At 38.8% G+C, this 17,988-nt stretch overlaps 1 protein-coding gene across 1 annotated transcript in view; it reads right to left on the bottom strand.

Moving 5' to 3' along the window:
- Positions 1-4,781, bottom strand: part of LPIN2 (lipin 2) — a 33,215-nt gene extending 28,434 nt beyond the window's left edge. The window contains exon 1 of the mRNA XM_082479589.1: positions 4,478-4,781. Coding sequence (XP_082335715.1) covers positions 4,478-4,564 — 87 coding nt within the window. The 5' untranslated portion in view covers positions 4,565-4,781. The remainder of the gene's footprint in view (positions 1-4,477) is intronic.
- Positions 4,782-17,988: the final 13,207 nt, after the last annotated feature.

Genomic DNA, 17,988 nt, shown 5'->3' with positions numbered 1-17,988 from the left:
TCTAATCCATTAAAAATACTTAAGTGAATGAATGAATTTTGAATGACTGCAAGTCTTTCAGACTAAAAATACAATGTGAACTATGACTACCAATAAGAAATGAAGTACAAAAATTTCTCTGAACACCTGAGCTTTAATGGAAAGAGGAGGGAAAACTGTGAAGGTGCTCTCATGGAAACCTAAGTGCAACCTTTCCTCATTCTGCCTCCTCCCACCCAAAAGACTGCTACAAGCTTGTTGCAAATACAGCTAAGCAACTGCATGCCTCTGAAGTTAAGGGTAATATTTGGGAGAACAAAGAGCCACTGCAAACAAGCAAAACACTTAACACTGAACACATAAGGGGACTTAAATTGTAAACATTCTATTTTGAGATACTATTTCTACCAAAAAAAAAAAGTCTACAGTGAATTTGTCTATTAGCTAATGCATTTTTGTTAGCCTCTGAACAACGTTTAGGATCTTTCTTAGTGGCTCTAAACAAAACCATATTGTACTACAAGAGTTCTTCCTCCCGATACTGCTTTCATTGTCTAGATAATTAATCAATTATTTCTGTTCTGAGCCTTCAAAGTCTTCCTTACAGTAACACATGGTATACTGCATTCATTCAAAAGGAAGCTACTTTTGTAGCATCTAACATTACCAATATAAATGTAAACGTGCAGGAAATCTAAAATTACTTTCACAGACTTAGAGCAGCTACAGAACTATTTTTCTCCATCTCAGGCTTCTCAAGCCTAACATACGTTACTTAATCATACTTAGATTTTTGAAAAAAAAAAAAAAAAAAAAAAAAAATTCCTTCCTCTCCACAAGACTTAAAAAAGAAGATGGGGGTTTTCCAACACAGATTTTAAACTGTTTTGAAATTATCCACAGAATTACTATGCCAAGTAACATACTAGAGAATTTTCTCCTGTAGCTTTTGTACAATGTGGTTGATGAAGACAAAAAGAACAGACCGTCATGTTATGGAGGGACTAATGAGATTAGTAGAATGGGCTCCCTATCAACATTAGTGATTAATAAAACTCAGTTTCATCTCTAAGTAGTTTCATGTACAGCTATAAAGTTGAATGCTGACTAATGAAATAATAGCTCACTCTTGGTAAAAAGCGGAGGTCTCACTTCAACCCTTCCTCACCTGACCCTCTTAATAAGCTGATTTTAGCTCACAGACACAACTGGCAGAAGTCTACCCATTTTTTCCTGCTATTGTTGTTGTTTGTTTCAGTGGGTTAGTAAATTAGATTAGCTCATGAAGAACATGACAAACACCAAAGACTCATGAGGCACACAGCAGCACCAGAGAGCTAGGGGAAAAAAAAAAAAAAAAAAAAAAAAAAAAAAGAAAAAAAGGGTAGGTAGGGCAGGGAACTGAACATCTTCCTTTTAGCAAGTGAGATATTTGATGCATCTCATGGAAGTGTAACCCAAGACAGAAAGGTAGCATTATCTCAGCTTCACTGTTTTAGCAATTAGTCTTCCACTACAATGACAGTCAATCTTAATTCCTAATCTTAAAAAAAAATCTCCAACACATAGTCATTATCATTCATGGCTATAGCTTGGCCACTTCCAAGAGGAGTCTATGGTATTGGCTTGCAAAGAAAAGTTGGTTTTATGTTACCAAGGAGACTGAATTTGTTAAAAGAAATGTCTGGCACAATGAGGAATACAAGTCCTTAATAGAGTCACCATTCCTTAGATTTCATTTCAGTGAACAGGTCTTGAGAAATGCACATTAGCAAGGAATTCTCTATCATTTAAGTAGCAACTGTTTAAAAGACCAGAATTTCACACAAACTGCTAAGAATTGAGTTCAGTTGATAAATAATCTTGTTTTCCTCACATATATGCTAACTAACCTTGTCTAACCACAGAATATCACTGAAAAAGACCCACAAGACTGAAGCATTCGTGTATTTTACATATATTCTTGCTTTCCTGTAGCAAAAGTTATCTCTTTTACAGATCTGTAGCTCACAGCACAGCCACTTTTATGATCATACATAAACAGAATAACTCTTAAGTGTGAAAAAGTTATGAACTTTTGAACCTATTGAGTAATAAAAACAATGTTTATAAGGAAAGAAGCTTTTTATAATCTAAGTCTTAACACAAACATTGTTTTGTACATTGTAAGTAAACAAAATTGTAAATCAGAAATTAATTTATATCACTGCTTACCAAGCTGTACTTCAGCTTTTAACATAATGGTTCACTTTGTAAAATAAATATGTTATTTAAGAAGGCTCAAACTGCCTCAAACAAATGATCAGCTAGAAATAAATTGTCACTACATACCTGAGAAACGCGAGATGTTTAATTTACCTCAAATGTCAATAGAACCCCATGTAGCAGATTTTAAAATTTGGGATTCTTTTTATTTTCTTTAAGTTTTATTGTATATTGCCAGAAAACTTGTGGTGAGCAGTACTGAGCCTAACTATAGAGAGGAACAGCATAAAATGTAATTGTGTTAATTCTTGCAAATGCAATAGAAATAGCCTGATCAAAGAATAACCGGTAAGACAAAGTATTCCCTCAATAACACTATTTTGGGCTTAGTAAACATTTGTTAAATGTCATAGTCCTGAAAGCAGAGAAAAGCACAGAACAGTATGCCTTCATAACCTGCTATAAGAAGCAGGTTAGAAGCAGCATGCCAATTTCCAGTTCTGCAATTCAAGACAGAAGTCTGATGGACAAGACAAGGTAAGAAAGGGCAATGCAACAATAATTCACAATACTGTTTAGCTTTTAATTTTTATTTATTTTGATATCCAGAGTATACATATTACCCAATGTAGTCAAATTCCAGAACTCTGCATAAAATTAATGTAGCTCACCACTACTTATTCTTCTAGGATAGCAAATTAAAAGGCTATCAATACCTAAAGTCTCACAGCAGAAAAACACTTTTTGTGACTTTTCAGGCTCCAGAGAGATTGATTTTTCAATGTTTATGCAATACTACCTAGTTTTCAAAAATTTCTATAGCTGAATATATTAATACTACTAAGCTAAGCGCAACTGTAATTGGAATGGGGGAAAGAATCTCTCTGTCCTGTATCACAAAAAAGATTTATTTTTTCTGGCAAGAAGCCATTACACCACAAAAGGCAGAAACTTAATTGCTTCTTTTTTTCTTTTCTTTTTTTTTTTTTTAGGGGGTGCGGGGGGGAGGAAGAGCATAAGAGTGAATACAAAATAAGAAAAGAAAATATCTACTCTGAAGTTCAAGAACTACAAATAAAATTCTGTGCCTCCATCTAAAAAATACTCAAATCAGTTAAACTAAAATTAAATCCACATATGTTGGTTGATTTCCTCATGTTACAGTAGTGAGGAATAGAATGGCTCTCAGAAATAATGATTAAACAGTACTACAGCTTAGATTAAGTATCTAACATGTTCTACATGATAGATAGTCAAATTTTCAAAACTCTTCACCAGAAAATGCTTACACTAGCGTAACTTGAGCGGGAGGTTTTGTGAATAGGACTTATATCTATGTACAATTAACAAAGATGTTATTTTGTCTTCTACAAAACCAACATTTTTTTTTGAATGATTTTTTAATGTTATACAGTATTATCCATATACAAGCACAAGATATAATCAAAAGGCTGTCCACAAATTTTCTGTGCATTTGGAGTACTGCTTTACTAAAGGTAAAGTGCAAGACTTTTGTGTTCTTAAACCCAACACCTTTTACACAGGCTCACCCTATGAACATGAACACTATAAATGCCCAGTTCAACAACAGAAAAAGCAGAGTGTAAGTTATTCAAGGCAAGCTATCAGATTGATCTAGAGACATACAGCTTTAGAGGGCATGAATTTTAACTACCACTGCAAAAAAAAGTTACTTAAATGTCAATCTTAGCTTACAAGGGAGTAGATATTTATACATCCCGTTTATTTTGAGATACATTTAGAGGATTAAAAGATAGTCTAATGCCACATGATGTAAACAGTAAAGGAGCTGCATTTGTTTTAAGAAATCAGGTAGAAAAACAAACTAAAAAACATGCATAGCAATAGCTTCCCTCAATTTATCTTATCTTGCTGTATCTGCATGCCTATATATTTATGAGGCAGGAGATTTCCTTAACCAGAGAAAATCTTTAGCAAGTGTTTTACTAGTTTACATTTTTTACTCTGAAAAGATTGGTGGGGAAAAAATGACTATGTGAAACAGGACCACTGTAGCATCAGGTCTACTCGGCAAAAACAAGCAAACAAAAACATCTTTGCTCCTAAGTAAACATTTTAACTGGAGTTTAAGATTGCTCCTAGTACTGCACAGAGCACTTATGGAACAAAAATGGAAAACAAAGTCAGTCTGTTGAATGCCTAATTAAAGCCTTCCACATACTACTAAAGAGAGGCAGTCAACTTTTATATATTTTAACTATGCTATATGAAATTATATACCCATACTTAGCAATAAATCTGTCAAACTCACCAAGATTCCAGAAGGAACCCTTTCATGGGCAGCAACAACACTTCTATTGAAGTCATCTTCAAAACCATCCTGTTCTGAGAAATGCATCTCAGAAAAGAGGAAACTAACTTTCCACAGTATAGGTAAATGCAAAGCTTACAGCCATAACAGAACGTCATATCAGCATTTCTTCTCTTTCCATAGAAGCAGAATTATGTAAATCTTCTGGTCTCTTAGAGAAAAGTGTTAGGTATGCTTTCCCATGCAATATTATGATTAAAAAGGAAGTGCTTCTTTAAGAAGGCTCACATAGAAACTCCCTCACCAATAGGCTTTGCTTGAAATGTCACAGCCCCCTTGCGCTCTTCGAGATAAGTAATAACATGGGCAGACTTTGCCATATGTTTGCACTGATAGGCAATGATCTTGTTTTACATCAGGTCACGTGACACTAGCTGAAGCTCCCACCAAAAGAAACAGGGATTTAGTTAATGATTCTTAAGCAAAGTCTACATTAGCTCACTTGGAGACTTTTTACCCACTGTTGCAACTCTATCACCTGTAGCAGCATTCGGAGTCCTAGTTCAGCCTGCTGCACACCTAATTCAAGAATGCCTGCTACCACTCCATGCGTCTGCTCCCTCTGCTGATGGTTTCACTGGACAAGCCAGTCACATTTTATAGGACAAATTTGATGACATTTCAGGATCTGGTATTTGTGGGCTATTCCCCCCCCCTTTTTGAAATTGCATTATAATAGTAAAGAGACAATTGACCTGGTGTCAAGTTTATACTAACTCATATAAAAACAATTCTTACCAAAATAAACATTTTTTCCTGTGGAAATTTTCCTACTTTCTTTAAACAAAATTGTTAAAGCAGGATAATTTGGGCGCGCGGACAATACATACAAGCTTATTGTATACTTAGCTCCATGACTGAGATTAAGAATTAATTTTTGAACTGAGGAATTTTTAAATGTCATTATTTCTCTAAATAGTATCACGGATAGATGACATAACTGAGGAAGTACAGTAGTATAAGGAAACAATTCTACCCCTGAATGGGAGAGACACTCCCTAAGGACCATTAATATTCCCTCAACAAATACACATTCTCATTACCTTAAACCCATGCGTCTCCTCCCCACACTCAGTGTTACTTTGTCTCTGCTACAGAAGACCGTGGAGGACAACTTCTTGACAAACTAAAAAATAATCTAGGATCCTACTAATACTTTCACTCTATCCTCCTCTAAGTTTTGTAAATTTATGCATTAGGCTCTGATGCAAGGACAATGAATCACATCATTGGACGCAACCAAATGGCTTTTAGGTTTCCAAAATAATTATTGAACTACACTCAAGGCAAAAACTAAATCAGTCTTGATGACAAACTCCTAAATTGAGTGTTGGGATTGCTACATCTGCGGTAAGGTTGCAACAAGCTGCTACCATCTCTGAGCCCTGAATAAGTTTGTATTTAATGTGGCTCTCCACAGGAAAAATTACTGGTTTTGTTAGCAGACATGACAAGTATTTTCATACAATATTAAGAATTACTAGACACATTCAATTTTCCTCTTGCTTGTTCGTCATTCCTTTATCATGTGTGTTCCATTAAAATATGGTAAAAGACACAATTATGAACAGAACAGAAGCCAGCTTTGTAAGACAGTGCTTCTTTTCAAACACTTTTGACTTAGCTTTATGTTATTTCTTATGTGTACAACTTTGTTATATCTATTTTATTTCAGTATTGTTCAGTATTTCAGATTGACATTATTTTCTTCAAAGCTTCTAAAAGACAGCCTTTCTAGAATACCAATAAATTTGTGGTGACTCCACAGGCAGTAAGGTAAGATTTAGACAGGTAATAAAGCTTTGCACATATAGTAAGCCTCCTTGTCTTTTATTTCTCAATATTAATATGGTAAATAAAATATAATTCCCTCTGAGTAAGTTTAAGTATTATGTTATTTACTTACAATTTACACAGGAAAATTAACTCTAGTTTTGAAAAGCAAATACCCTACATTAGGAAAGTATTAGAAGAAATGTTTTTCATGCAACTTTAATTCAGTTCTTTGGTGCGAGTAGGTTTTACTGTGGTTTAGCCTCAGAAAGCACACATGAGTTTTTCCACTAGCCTCATGCAAATTAATATTGCTGACAAAGATCAATCATCATCTTATTTTCTTCTTTTTTTCTCTGTTCTTTGCGAGTCTACACATCTTATCCCATTGCTCATTAGTCAAAATCCCTGATGGGAGGTATGATTCCACTTTTAAATGGTACTTTTCTATAGTAACCTTCATAATATATGTGACTGCATTAATTTAGTTTTACAGCAACCCAGAGATGAAGTGTTATATTTTTCACCTATGCAATGGAAAACTCAGGCCAGGACTTTGGGAATTAAAAATACAAGAGTTTTTAGCACAGTTAAAATTTGACTTTGCAGAGTTTCACTCCATTTTTTACATCTTTGTGTATTCAAAACATTGCTTCCCATAGGCTACATTTGTAGCCACTAATCAGATTTACATATCCCAGATGGTCATTACAAAAACAAAAACCAAAAAACCAGTCTGTCTGTGAAAATTACTTTTAAGCAATTTGATTGTACTGTATAGGAACTGTAGAACAACCACAGCCAAAACACAGCTACAGGATTTTTCCTCAGCTTTCATGAGTACATGCCATTCTAAGTTCTGGAAGTAAGGAAGCAGAAATCCTATAGACGTAAGCTTCTATAAGTACACAATCACAATTCACTCAGAGATCGGGATAAATTTGCTGAGACAAATGAATGAGACATATCTAATTAACATATCCCAACAGACACGGCAAGTATGGGACAACCTTTGTTCGTGTCCCATATGTCTGCTTCACCCCATCCTGCCCCAAATAATTTTACTTACTATCAGCTAAGACTTAAACACCACAGTTCTCAGTCTCACACCCCATCCTGACATTGGAAAAGGTCCTTTCTCCCCAGGCCTCAAGTCTCATTCCTAAATTCCATCACACTTCCTTATTTTCATGCCCTTTTTACACTTTGTCTATCGGGTACAAACAAAGTGGAAGAGTTCCCAATTCTCCCATGGAGATTACAAAAATCAGACTGGCACTGAAAACACTTTCCTGTGCCCAAGTTCTTGATGCTAGCCCTGGTCTGAAACATCTGCTTACTGAAGTTGGAAATAAAGTTCTGCTCATTCCTGCTTGTAATAAAATACATTAAATACAACATCTTCGTTACTTTTAACTGGAAAAGTCTATCCATCCTCATTGTGGACTTGTAACCCTAATTCAAAGGCTAATAACTTTGCCAAATTAAAATAAATTTACACATAAATAACAGAAGACATACTGAATGAAGACCACCTGCCTCAGAGAATTTTTCTAAGAGAAAACAGCTAGAGTTTTTCCTCTAGTAGAGTGGAAACATACCACCAAGTTTCACTTATAAAAAATTGCTAAAATTTTCCACATAGAGGCCGAAGGTGGCTGATATATAACTTGGAATGAAATTTTCCCTTCTAGGAAAGTTATGAGCAACTATAAATCAAGTTCTGCTCAAAAATGCTGAAAAAGACTAAAAAGCAATGTTACCTGCTTTCACCTGCAATTCTCAGTCATCCAAAAAATATATTAAAAAAAAAAACAACCCCAACTATTACAAGCAATAATAGCATGATACAAGAATCCAAGCAGTTAATAGATGTTAGAGAAACACCAGTGATACAAAAGCAATGCATTGCCCATTACACTGGTGGTTAAAAAAGAATAAAACCAAATGTCTATTTTTCCATCTATGATGAAAGATGATAAATTCATTATCTTCAAGATCTCCTGTCACATAGAGTCAAGAGCTATTCAAATTAGATTTTTTTTCAGTGCAGCTTAAGTATTTTTTTTTTATCTCTAAGACAACAAAAAAGAAAGATAGCAAGACAGGAAATCTGCAGTTTACTTGGACTTGGCCCTTTTGTAATGTGTCAACAGTTATATCTGTATGATCTACTATGAATCATCTGATTCCAGTATTATGGCATCTTTCCTTGGTTTTGTTTTTTTTTTTTTTTTTTTTTTTTTTTTTAAAGTTACCTTTTTTTCTGTTTACAAAGGAACTTCAGGAAGAACAAAGAATGCTTTAAGAGTCCATAAAGTGAGTTTCACTGTTAAAATGATCAGTTCAATCAAAACCTTTGGTTACATGCACAGAAAAGTTTTTATGTACGTGAAGACCTTAAATTCTTTCAAGGTACTGAAAAGAAGTAACTTGCTAATCCAAGAGTGCACCCCTTTGGAATCTGCACAGACATATCCCACACAAGTGCCTGCCACACTTGCCATATCTAGTTCCAGCAGCACATCATCCTTGGTTGAACTTACTTCTAGACACATACCACAGAAACCAAACTTTCTGAATAGAAATTCCATCTATCTCATTTTTACATGAGATGAGACAAAGCAGATGAAGCTTTTCCTGTATGTTTCTAGAAAGCATTAAGCATTTCCCTAACGAGCAATCCCTTATCTTTCTATTTTCTCCATTTAAAAAGGTTTCTTTCCAGGCACTGATCTGCCTCAGGTGTATTTATATTTTCTTACAACTTTCCAGGATTTAAAAGTGAAAGTAAAAGAACATAGTCATGTATTTAAGCGGGAAATGCATCCTGATCTATTAGTGGTGAATAATTTGATTACTTTTAGAACGGATACATGAATATAAGATCTGAGACTAGTACATATCTCCGGCTGACAAGAAACAACAGAAATACATTTATTCTGACAAATACATCTATGGAATACCCCAAAAGTTCTAAATATAGTGTATATAAACAAGAAAACTTTTTTACTTGATAGACTCCCCATATTGTTGAACTGATGAGCACGTAACGAAATAGAACATCCATAAAATTAATTTGCACATAAGACCTGACAATTTTATTAGAAAATCAGGCAAAAATGCTAGTCTTGCAGAATTCCCACAAAAAGCATGAAATGTTGGGAAGGGGAAAATTAGATATAGCTGAGCAAAGTAGTATATACTTACTCATTGAGCAAACACAATTTACTTGCATTATTGAGTTTTAATGAACAGAGATCACATCTGCCTGAAGGACGTACCTGTTCACCCTTAGCACACAATAGCATGTCTGCACCATCTATTCGGGACGTGACAAACCTGTAAAGCAGCCTCACAGATTTCTTGTTTGTGTTAAGTTGCACACTTTTCATCCAGGGAATGAACAGCTTTAAGTCACCAATAAGTAATTTTTTTTCAAAATCATTGTATTTCAGTTCCATCACAAACTAAATTCTATTGCTAGCCAAGTGAGAGACAGTTACTTGCATTTCTAATGGAATCTCAGCTACAATTCATTATTGGATGCACGTCTTTGAAAGACTTTTGCAAAGAATCCTTTACACATTTCCTTTAAAAGGCCTTTCATAACCATCAATCCAGAAGTACATTTCCTGAGGAGACAGTCATGCAGTCTAAAAAAGACAAGTAAACCTAAAGACATGGCCTAAGACTGGCTTAGCATGTGCTGGCTTCAGCCACATAGACCAACACAAAAATGTCCCCTGGTACATTGGAGACTTTTCTATTATTACTTCGCATCTTTACATTTCTGGTGTTGGACTTAAGCACTTTGGATGAAGACATGGACCAATTCCTCAGTTATAATTCTTGTCCCTGCAGACAGCAGCAATGAGGAAGTGTCCCTTAGTTTTGGGAAAAGAGTGACTCAGACAACTTCTGGCAGCTAATGACAAATTACATTACTACAAAGCTGAAAGAAACTGATAATAAAATACTTAACTAGGAAGGGGAAGCTAGCATCCTTTACTTGGAAATTCCCTTGAAATAAACACACATGAAAAAATTATATTTATATCAAAATTTAAAAACAAAACAAAACAAAACAAAGTCTGCTTAAGCTCAAACAAAAGACAATCTAGCTTGACTTGGCATGATAGTTTCATATTAAATCAGCCTGCCTGCACAAACGGAAATGTAAGCACTGATGTTCCTACATACTAGATCATTTGTAACAACCAAGATGAGATAGCAGCCAGGTGGAATAAAAGCTCATTTTTAATCGAAACTTGCTTTGCAAAAGAATGCTATGCTTGGAAGTGGATAATTTTATTTACAATTTAAAAAAATCTCGTTACCTATACAACAGTGAGATACTTACAGGTGCGACATCTTTGTGTTACTGTAGAACCTTAAAGTGCAACTTCAATGAGATCAAAGGTTCATAAAGAAAGTATCCCTGATCAGCACTGCCAGGTGCACAAATCAGTGGGATATAGTACACTACTAATTTATGTTCTCAGAACTTGCCCAGTATGGGATGAAGACATCTATGCTTTAGACCTGAATTTGACCACAAATATATCACCCACTGTTTTGTGTAATCCTGAAAGCTTTTTTACTGTGGATATATGTAACATGGAGCACTGAATCTCACACCAGGAGGTGTTCTTTCATCCCTTTTCAGACAGTTAAGTACAATGTATTTACAAATGCTGTGATCTTGCACTTAAGATGTAAAAGACCAGAAAAGAAGAAAACCGTGATCTGGAGCATTAACCGTGTGAGCATCTTCCAGGAAGAGAGAAACAAATGCAACTAATTTAACCTCTCGAGGTTCCCAACGTGGCTTTGAACAAAATCCTTTCAGCTTTATCTGATTTAGATTGCAAGTTCCCTGGGGCAGAGACCAAGACAAAGTATGAAATGCAAAGGGCTATTCTGAGCCTCAAGATACATAAGGTGGTGTCAAGCACAGTAAGTTCAGTTTATATTTCCCCATAATGAATCATGACTTTACATTAGTGAAGAGAAATGCTGGAAGTAGGGAAAAAGGACAAAAAGTTCTCTGCACTGTGAAATTGGAACATTTTACATGTATGTCTTCCAAGTAAATAATAACAAAGAACTAAGCTTAATTTTGTAACAAACCAAAATGTTAAGGACTAAGAATAAGAAAAGTTCAAACACAACCTCTTTTACAGGCCATGAAAAAACCCCAATGTTTTGATATGCTTAACTGAGAAGTTATGCTACAAGCTTCAAAATTAATGCTGTAATTGCTTACGAGAGCCTTTCAGCACTATCTAGTTATTCCTACTGTAGTTAAGAATAATACCAGATAATACAGCACCTCATTCAAAGTTCCTGACATCATGAGTTCATTTAGAAACTTTTTAACTTTAGCTTATCAGGTTAATATTCTATTATATAATAGTAGTATGTTTTTACAGAGCACCTCACAGATCATTCCCTTACTTCACTCAAATAAAGAGATCTGCCTTGATTTTTGTAGGAGATGGCGAAATGGTTTACATTCCTGTATGTTCTGGGCTGCAAAGAAACTATAGCAGGGGCTAGGACAGAAGGAAAAACTGATGGCCCTGGCTGGAGCTAGCTACCTAGTATGCACACAAACAATGATTACGTATCTACTGAATGACTGACGTGCCCACACTTTCAGTAACACAAAGTGAAGGCATATTGTGACTTAACAATTTTTCATTCCAACAAATGAATATCTGTACATTCTGAAAATGTGTATAACACTACACATTTTTTCTCTTCCAATATATTTTGTGAACATTAAGAGCTCAGTATTCAAAATTGTCCTAAGAAATTCTATTATAAAGTATAAAAAAAACCCAAACCACACAAAAAAAACCAACCCAAACAACCGAGTTCTGTAGGATTGTCTATTATCTCCTCTGACAGGATCCTAAATAATCCCATGTACCATTATGGGATATGGCTAACAAATTCTCTCATGTAACAACAATGGAATTTTATTTGGGGAAAAAAAAAAGTAATCAGACGATGTGCACATACAAAGTGCAGCCAAAACACAGGTGTATTTATGACATCATTTTGTTGGATGGCAATGCACACGTTTGAACAGCATATTGTCTTGCTCTATTAAAAAATCATTGATGTCTGCTACACGTACTCAGTATCCACTTAACAAGAGGAAAAATGCTCTCCACACAAATTAATTTGGACGTCCACTTGGCAAAAACTCAAAATATATATACAAAAAAATGTAGACAGTGTAATTCCAGCGATTAACGCTTTATACTCCCGACACCAGCAGGGACAAACAGGAAAAAAAAAACCAAACAAACAAAACACAAACCAACCACAAAGGCGGAGCGCCCCGCAGGTAGGCAAGTTAATAGCCCGACTTTAAGAAATGCATAGGCGTGAACCGGACGGAGCTGGGGGCAGCAAAGGCACGGCCAGCGACTTTCAACATTTTAAGAGTCGCACCGCCAAGCACAGCCCAGTAAAACCGACGTTTCCCAACGGCACAGCCGCCCTCCTGTCACCGCACGGCTGGATGGCGGCTCCAAGGGTCACCCCCCCACACACCCACCCTCGGCGCTGCCCAGCCAGGGCAGGCAGGGTTGCAGCCCCCCCCACCTGGCAGCCAGGGCAGGGGAGGGGATGTTTCCCCCTCCCTCCCCACACACACCACCTCCCCGCTGCTCGGAGCCCTCTTCGCGGAGGGAGGCCGGGCCGGCAGCCGGGGCAGGCCCTCCGCCGTCCACCTTTTCCCCCCCCCGCAGCCGTCCGGGCTCGCTCGGCGTCTCCCCCCCGCCCCGCCTCACTTTTCCCTTTCACACAACACAGGCCGGCGCCCCCTCCCCGCGCCGACTTGGCGGCGGCGGCCCCTTCCCGCTTACCTCGAGCGAGGCCCGGCGGGGCCGCCGCCAGCCGAGGAGGGACGGACGGATGAATGGAAGGGATGAGCCAGGGAACAGCGGGGGGGTGAGGGGTTGGCGGGGGGCAGAGGGGAGCCGGGATGAGCCGCGCTCGCCTAGATGCGAACTGCGCCAAGCGGCGGCGGTTGGTGCAGCGCGTGCACGTCGGCGGGGCCGCGCCGCCGCGGGGCGCGGGGGCGAGTTGGGCGGGCGGGCGGGCGGGCGGGCAGCGCGCGCGCGCCACCTCAGCGGCGCGGTCCCGCCTCGCCCCGGGCGCCACGTGACCTTGGGGCGACGCGGGGCGGGGGGGCGAGAGGGAGGTGCGCGCGGCTGGCGCGCGTGCGCGGGGCGGGAGGCGGCTGAGGGGAGAGCGGCGGTGCAGTGCGCGTCGCTGCTGCCTTGTCAGGGCTGGGCTGCGATGGGTCGGTGTGCGGCCTGAGGCGGGCATTTTAACTGACGCCAGGGAAGGGGCACAGAGGGGCAGAGGCCGTGGCGACCGCGGCCTTGCTCCGGGGCGGGGTAGGGGCGGCCTCCCCTGGGCCCGCTTTCCTCGCCCGTCGTTCTCCTCTCCTCCTGCCGGACCCGTGTCGTTGTGTCTGTGAAGGGCAGCCGAGGTCGTGGCCTGGGTGGTGTATCGCGGCAACCTACCGCGGCGGCTGGGTTCCCGCCCGGTTCCTCAGGCGCGGGGCTGAGGCGATGAGGAGCGAAGTGCTGGCTCTCCGCAGCTATTTATAGCTGTCGTCTTGAGCTCAGAATTAACACCTCGTGACGGGGATGTTTCAAAGAAACCCCACGTCCAGGGTGTTTGCCGCTTTATGCATCTGTCACTGCATCCTTTTGAAAGTTGCCAGCCTACCCAGAGGAGGTTGGAAAGGATTTATTTATTTTTGTTTTTAAATGAAAGTGTAGAATTGCGAAATCAAAACGTGTCCAGCAGGCCAGGTATGTATTTCAGGGCAGCAGCTTCGTTGCCCACTGCTTTTGTGATTCACACCACTGCTCACTGAAGTTCGCTTGATTATGTGTTATTATTTACTTGAGTCACACTATTGCCCAGAGGCCCCAGATGATACTGAGTCATAATATGTACTAAACTGGGATAATATTCTCACCCCAAAAGTCTTGCAGTATAAAAAAGGGAAAAGAAAAGAGAAGTAGCATAATTGGAAGTGCAGTTTAGGTTTCAAGAAGGTGTTTTATGACTATCCATGTTACTTCTTTATTTTACTGTACTTGTATTTGCCAATTTTTCATCTGCCAATCTGTTCATGAGAGTTTTGTTAAAAGCTGGCTTTGCCCCACTTGTTAGGACCATTTTAGGCTCTCACATAGGTTTTATATAATTGTCACATACAGGCTAGTTAACAGTATTCAATGCAACTGACAAGAAGATACACTAGTATTCAAAGCAGTGTATAGACAAAGTTTACTGTGATAGTCCATGTATCTCTAAATTCTAAATCTCTAGATTCTTGACAATCTTTTGTACCAGTCCTACAAACAGATAAGGAGATCTGTTTATTAATCTCTACCTCCTGGTACAAGCTGCCTAAAAGATTATAGCCAGTGAGTTTGCTTATTTGCAAATAATGTATTTAAATCCCTTTGAGCACGGAACTAAAAAAATCTGTCGCTATGTAACATGCGGGCTGGATTTTTGAAGAAAGCAGTTCATGGAAGATGACACAAACACGGAATTATGTGTATAGAGTGACTATATTATACATAAGCAAAAAGAATGAAATGTCAGATTTCATGCCTGCCCATTTTGATGATGTCGTGTCAGAAATTTGGAGTCAATTTAGGAACACTTTCCAGAACTCCGTATAAATGGATGCAACACAGATGAATGGAGCAATTTTCCACCCTTCAGTAAAACCCTGTTTCAGCTGCAGCAGTTTTCTGAAGAGGCCGTCTATTTCAGTATAATGTTCTAATAATAATTACCTAGCCATGTTAGCATAACGTGTCATAAACACATAGTCTGTGCTTCAGGTAATAGATCATTTCCCTGCTTTACCGAGTTCTTTATTTGCCATCTTAGTTCCTTAGTTTGTAAGGGTAACATCATCAGCGGTTGCTCTAACAGAATATTTTTGTTTGTGTTCCTGTGATCTTATCTTTGCTGGTCATAACAGCAAGTGATTTTTTTAGTTGAGGGGACAACTCCAGACAGCCCTGTTTGCAGGGAGATAAGAGGTAGGGACTAAATCTATCATACATCCTCAAATACCAATTTTAAGCTAGATCCTATTATAAAATTAAGCCTAATCCAAAGGCAGGCTAGCTTCTTAGGTGACAGAAAAATCTTTACTTGAAAAGGGGTAACAAATTGGTAAGTCATACTTTTTGATTTCAGACCTGGAATAAGCGCTTCAGGTTAAAGAGCATTTGTTTGAAAACACAATGTTTTCCCTTGAGGTAACCTTTGCCATTCCAAAATTGTTATCTCCAGACAGTCAGAAGGCTACAGAAATAGACAGCCCTTGGTATTTTCCTTTTGTATTCTCTACTCTTTTGCACTTACACATAGCAGATTACAGTCAAGCTGTAAAAATGGCTTGCATTTTGCACAGCGATATCGAGTGAGATTTGCTTCCATTCTGATTGCGTGGAGTTACACACCGTAGTGGTGTAGATGAGATCTCTCTACATCTCTGCATGATTCGTGGTCCTTGCTGAACCATAACTCACTGGTAGTTAAACCGGGGCCTCCAGGCCACAGGAAACCTGCCATGTCGGTTACGTTCGTTTTGCCTTTTTACCACAAATGTCACTGTTGTTTTCCCCATCAGGGACAGGGGAAGGAGTGATGATGATGTCAAAACCTCTACGGTTGTAACTCAGTAAATCATTTGGGTACATGATTCTTGACAAGACAGTCGGATAGAAGGAACAAACAGACCTAAAACCAGGTCTTTAGTGCGCTGCTTGCCCAGGAAACTTGGCTATACCTCATGAAATGTGCCCTGTAGGTGAACTTGACTAATTATAGTATGAAAACCACTCCTGTACAAGTTGGGATACCCGCCTCTGCTTGAAGACCCCTCACCCACTGAGCTTGTGCAGTAAAAGTAAGAGACGCCACACCTTTAATTGAAGACGAGCACATTTCACAACAGTCAGCTTGAAGATAAGGAATTATGAACACCATTAAAAAGTTTATAAACAATGAATATGTTAATTATGTGAATTCACAATGTATAAATGAATGACTGTTCCAATGTCGTCTGTGCTAGCTTTGCCAAAATACCCCCTAGCACCCATTTCTGCTCAGAACTGCTAATAAAGAGGTAATGCCTCAACGCTGTGTGTTACCCCAGCTTGCACACCGGGTAAACAATCCCACGAGTTTTGGGACAACATGGGCATGTAGCACCAACCCCCAGCTTGCATTGGTCCCTGAGTGCTCAACATGTTGCTGACATTTATAGATAAAACTAAAAATGGCCTTTTGCTTAGTTGTTACAGCAGTTTAAAAAAAAAGCCTTTGGCCACATATAGCAAAAAAAGACGACATCAGAGATGAGATTTTGTTATGTCATTTTGCCTTTTTTGTGTGCCTACAACACCCAGAAAACATTGTTTGGAGCAGTCGTTTATTCCATACTTGCCATCACCCGTGCTCATATTGCAGCAATCAGGGTATCCTTAAACTTTTGTTGTTGTTGATGATGTTTAGACTCTATCTGTTATATCTTACCCTTAAACCGGAGGGACTCCTTATCTCTACATCTTAGTCATGACTTGCACATGTCCTCTCAGGAGTGTTTCAATAACTTCTCTGAGATCAGAATGACGTTATGACAGCATGTAACAATTTAATGTAGTTTATCCTTTTAATCCCATTTAACAGTTGGAAAAAAACCGAGGAAAGTCAGTGGCAAGGATTCAGGGCTGTACCCTGGCCATACCCTGAGCCACCACCATTGTACTTAAGCACAGCAGTAGTGCCACTGTAGTAGATGGACTTGTTTGTAGGTTAAGGGTGTTTGGTTAAGCACTCAGATCAAGTCTCAGGTGAGCAATATTTCTCCCTTCTTTGTCAATCATTAGTGGGTGTTTCACAAACCATCTTCTGATAATAGATACGATACGGTTTCAGGCCTCCTGTTAAGAGGTTCCATAACCTTGCCAAAATCACAGCCTAGGTAAGTAGGAGGTTTTAGTCTGCTCCTGTTAGTAGGAGTGATGAGAAAATAAATGGAAATGACTGTATCAAATAGGATGGATGGTAGAGGATGCAAGGTGGGGAAAGAGGGAAGGAAAGGTGTTGCATTTGAAAACACAGAAGGAGAAAGATTACAGGAAAGCTGTCTTGCATAATGAAATGGGAAGTGAGACAAGGGGGAATGTCAGAGGAAGATTGCAGCCAAATCTGGTACCTGCCTTCCTCTCCTTGCCATCGGTCTCATCTCCTCACTGTCCCTATCACAGTACCTTCATCTCCAGAAGCCTTTGTGGAATGGAGCAGCCTCTAACATTTTTCTCTACAGATTTGGTTGCTCTTTTCCCCGGACAACATTTTACTTCAATTCTTAAAACTTAATGTCCTTTTAACAACACAAGAAAACTTGTGGAGAAAGATTTGTTTCGGACGTCTGGTCAGTGTAAGTGCAGCTTAAACGGAGTATTGTTAATTTGTTGGCTTTATAGTTATTTTTCAAGGATACAGAACAGAGGTCTGTTTAAAAATTATCTCACTTTACAACTAGCTGCTTCAAAGATTCTGGCTTTATATATTATCAAATTACAGTTTATCAGTCTCAGACCACA

Source organism: Vanellus vanellus, assembly GCF_965231255.1.
Source record: "Vanellus vanellus genome assembly, chromosome: 2".
NCBI lineage: Eukaryota > Metazoa > Chordata > Aves > Charadriiformes > Charadriidae > Vanellus > Vanellus vanellus.
Note: the sequence above shows the minus strand (reverse complement) of the source record. Positions and strands in the feature narration are given on the sequence as shown.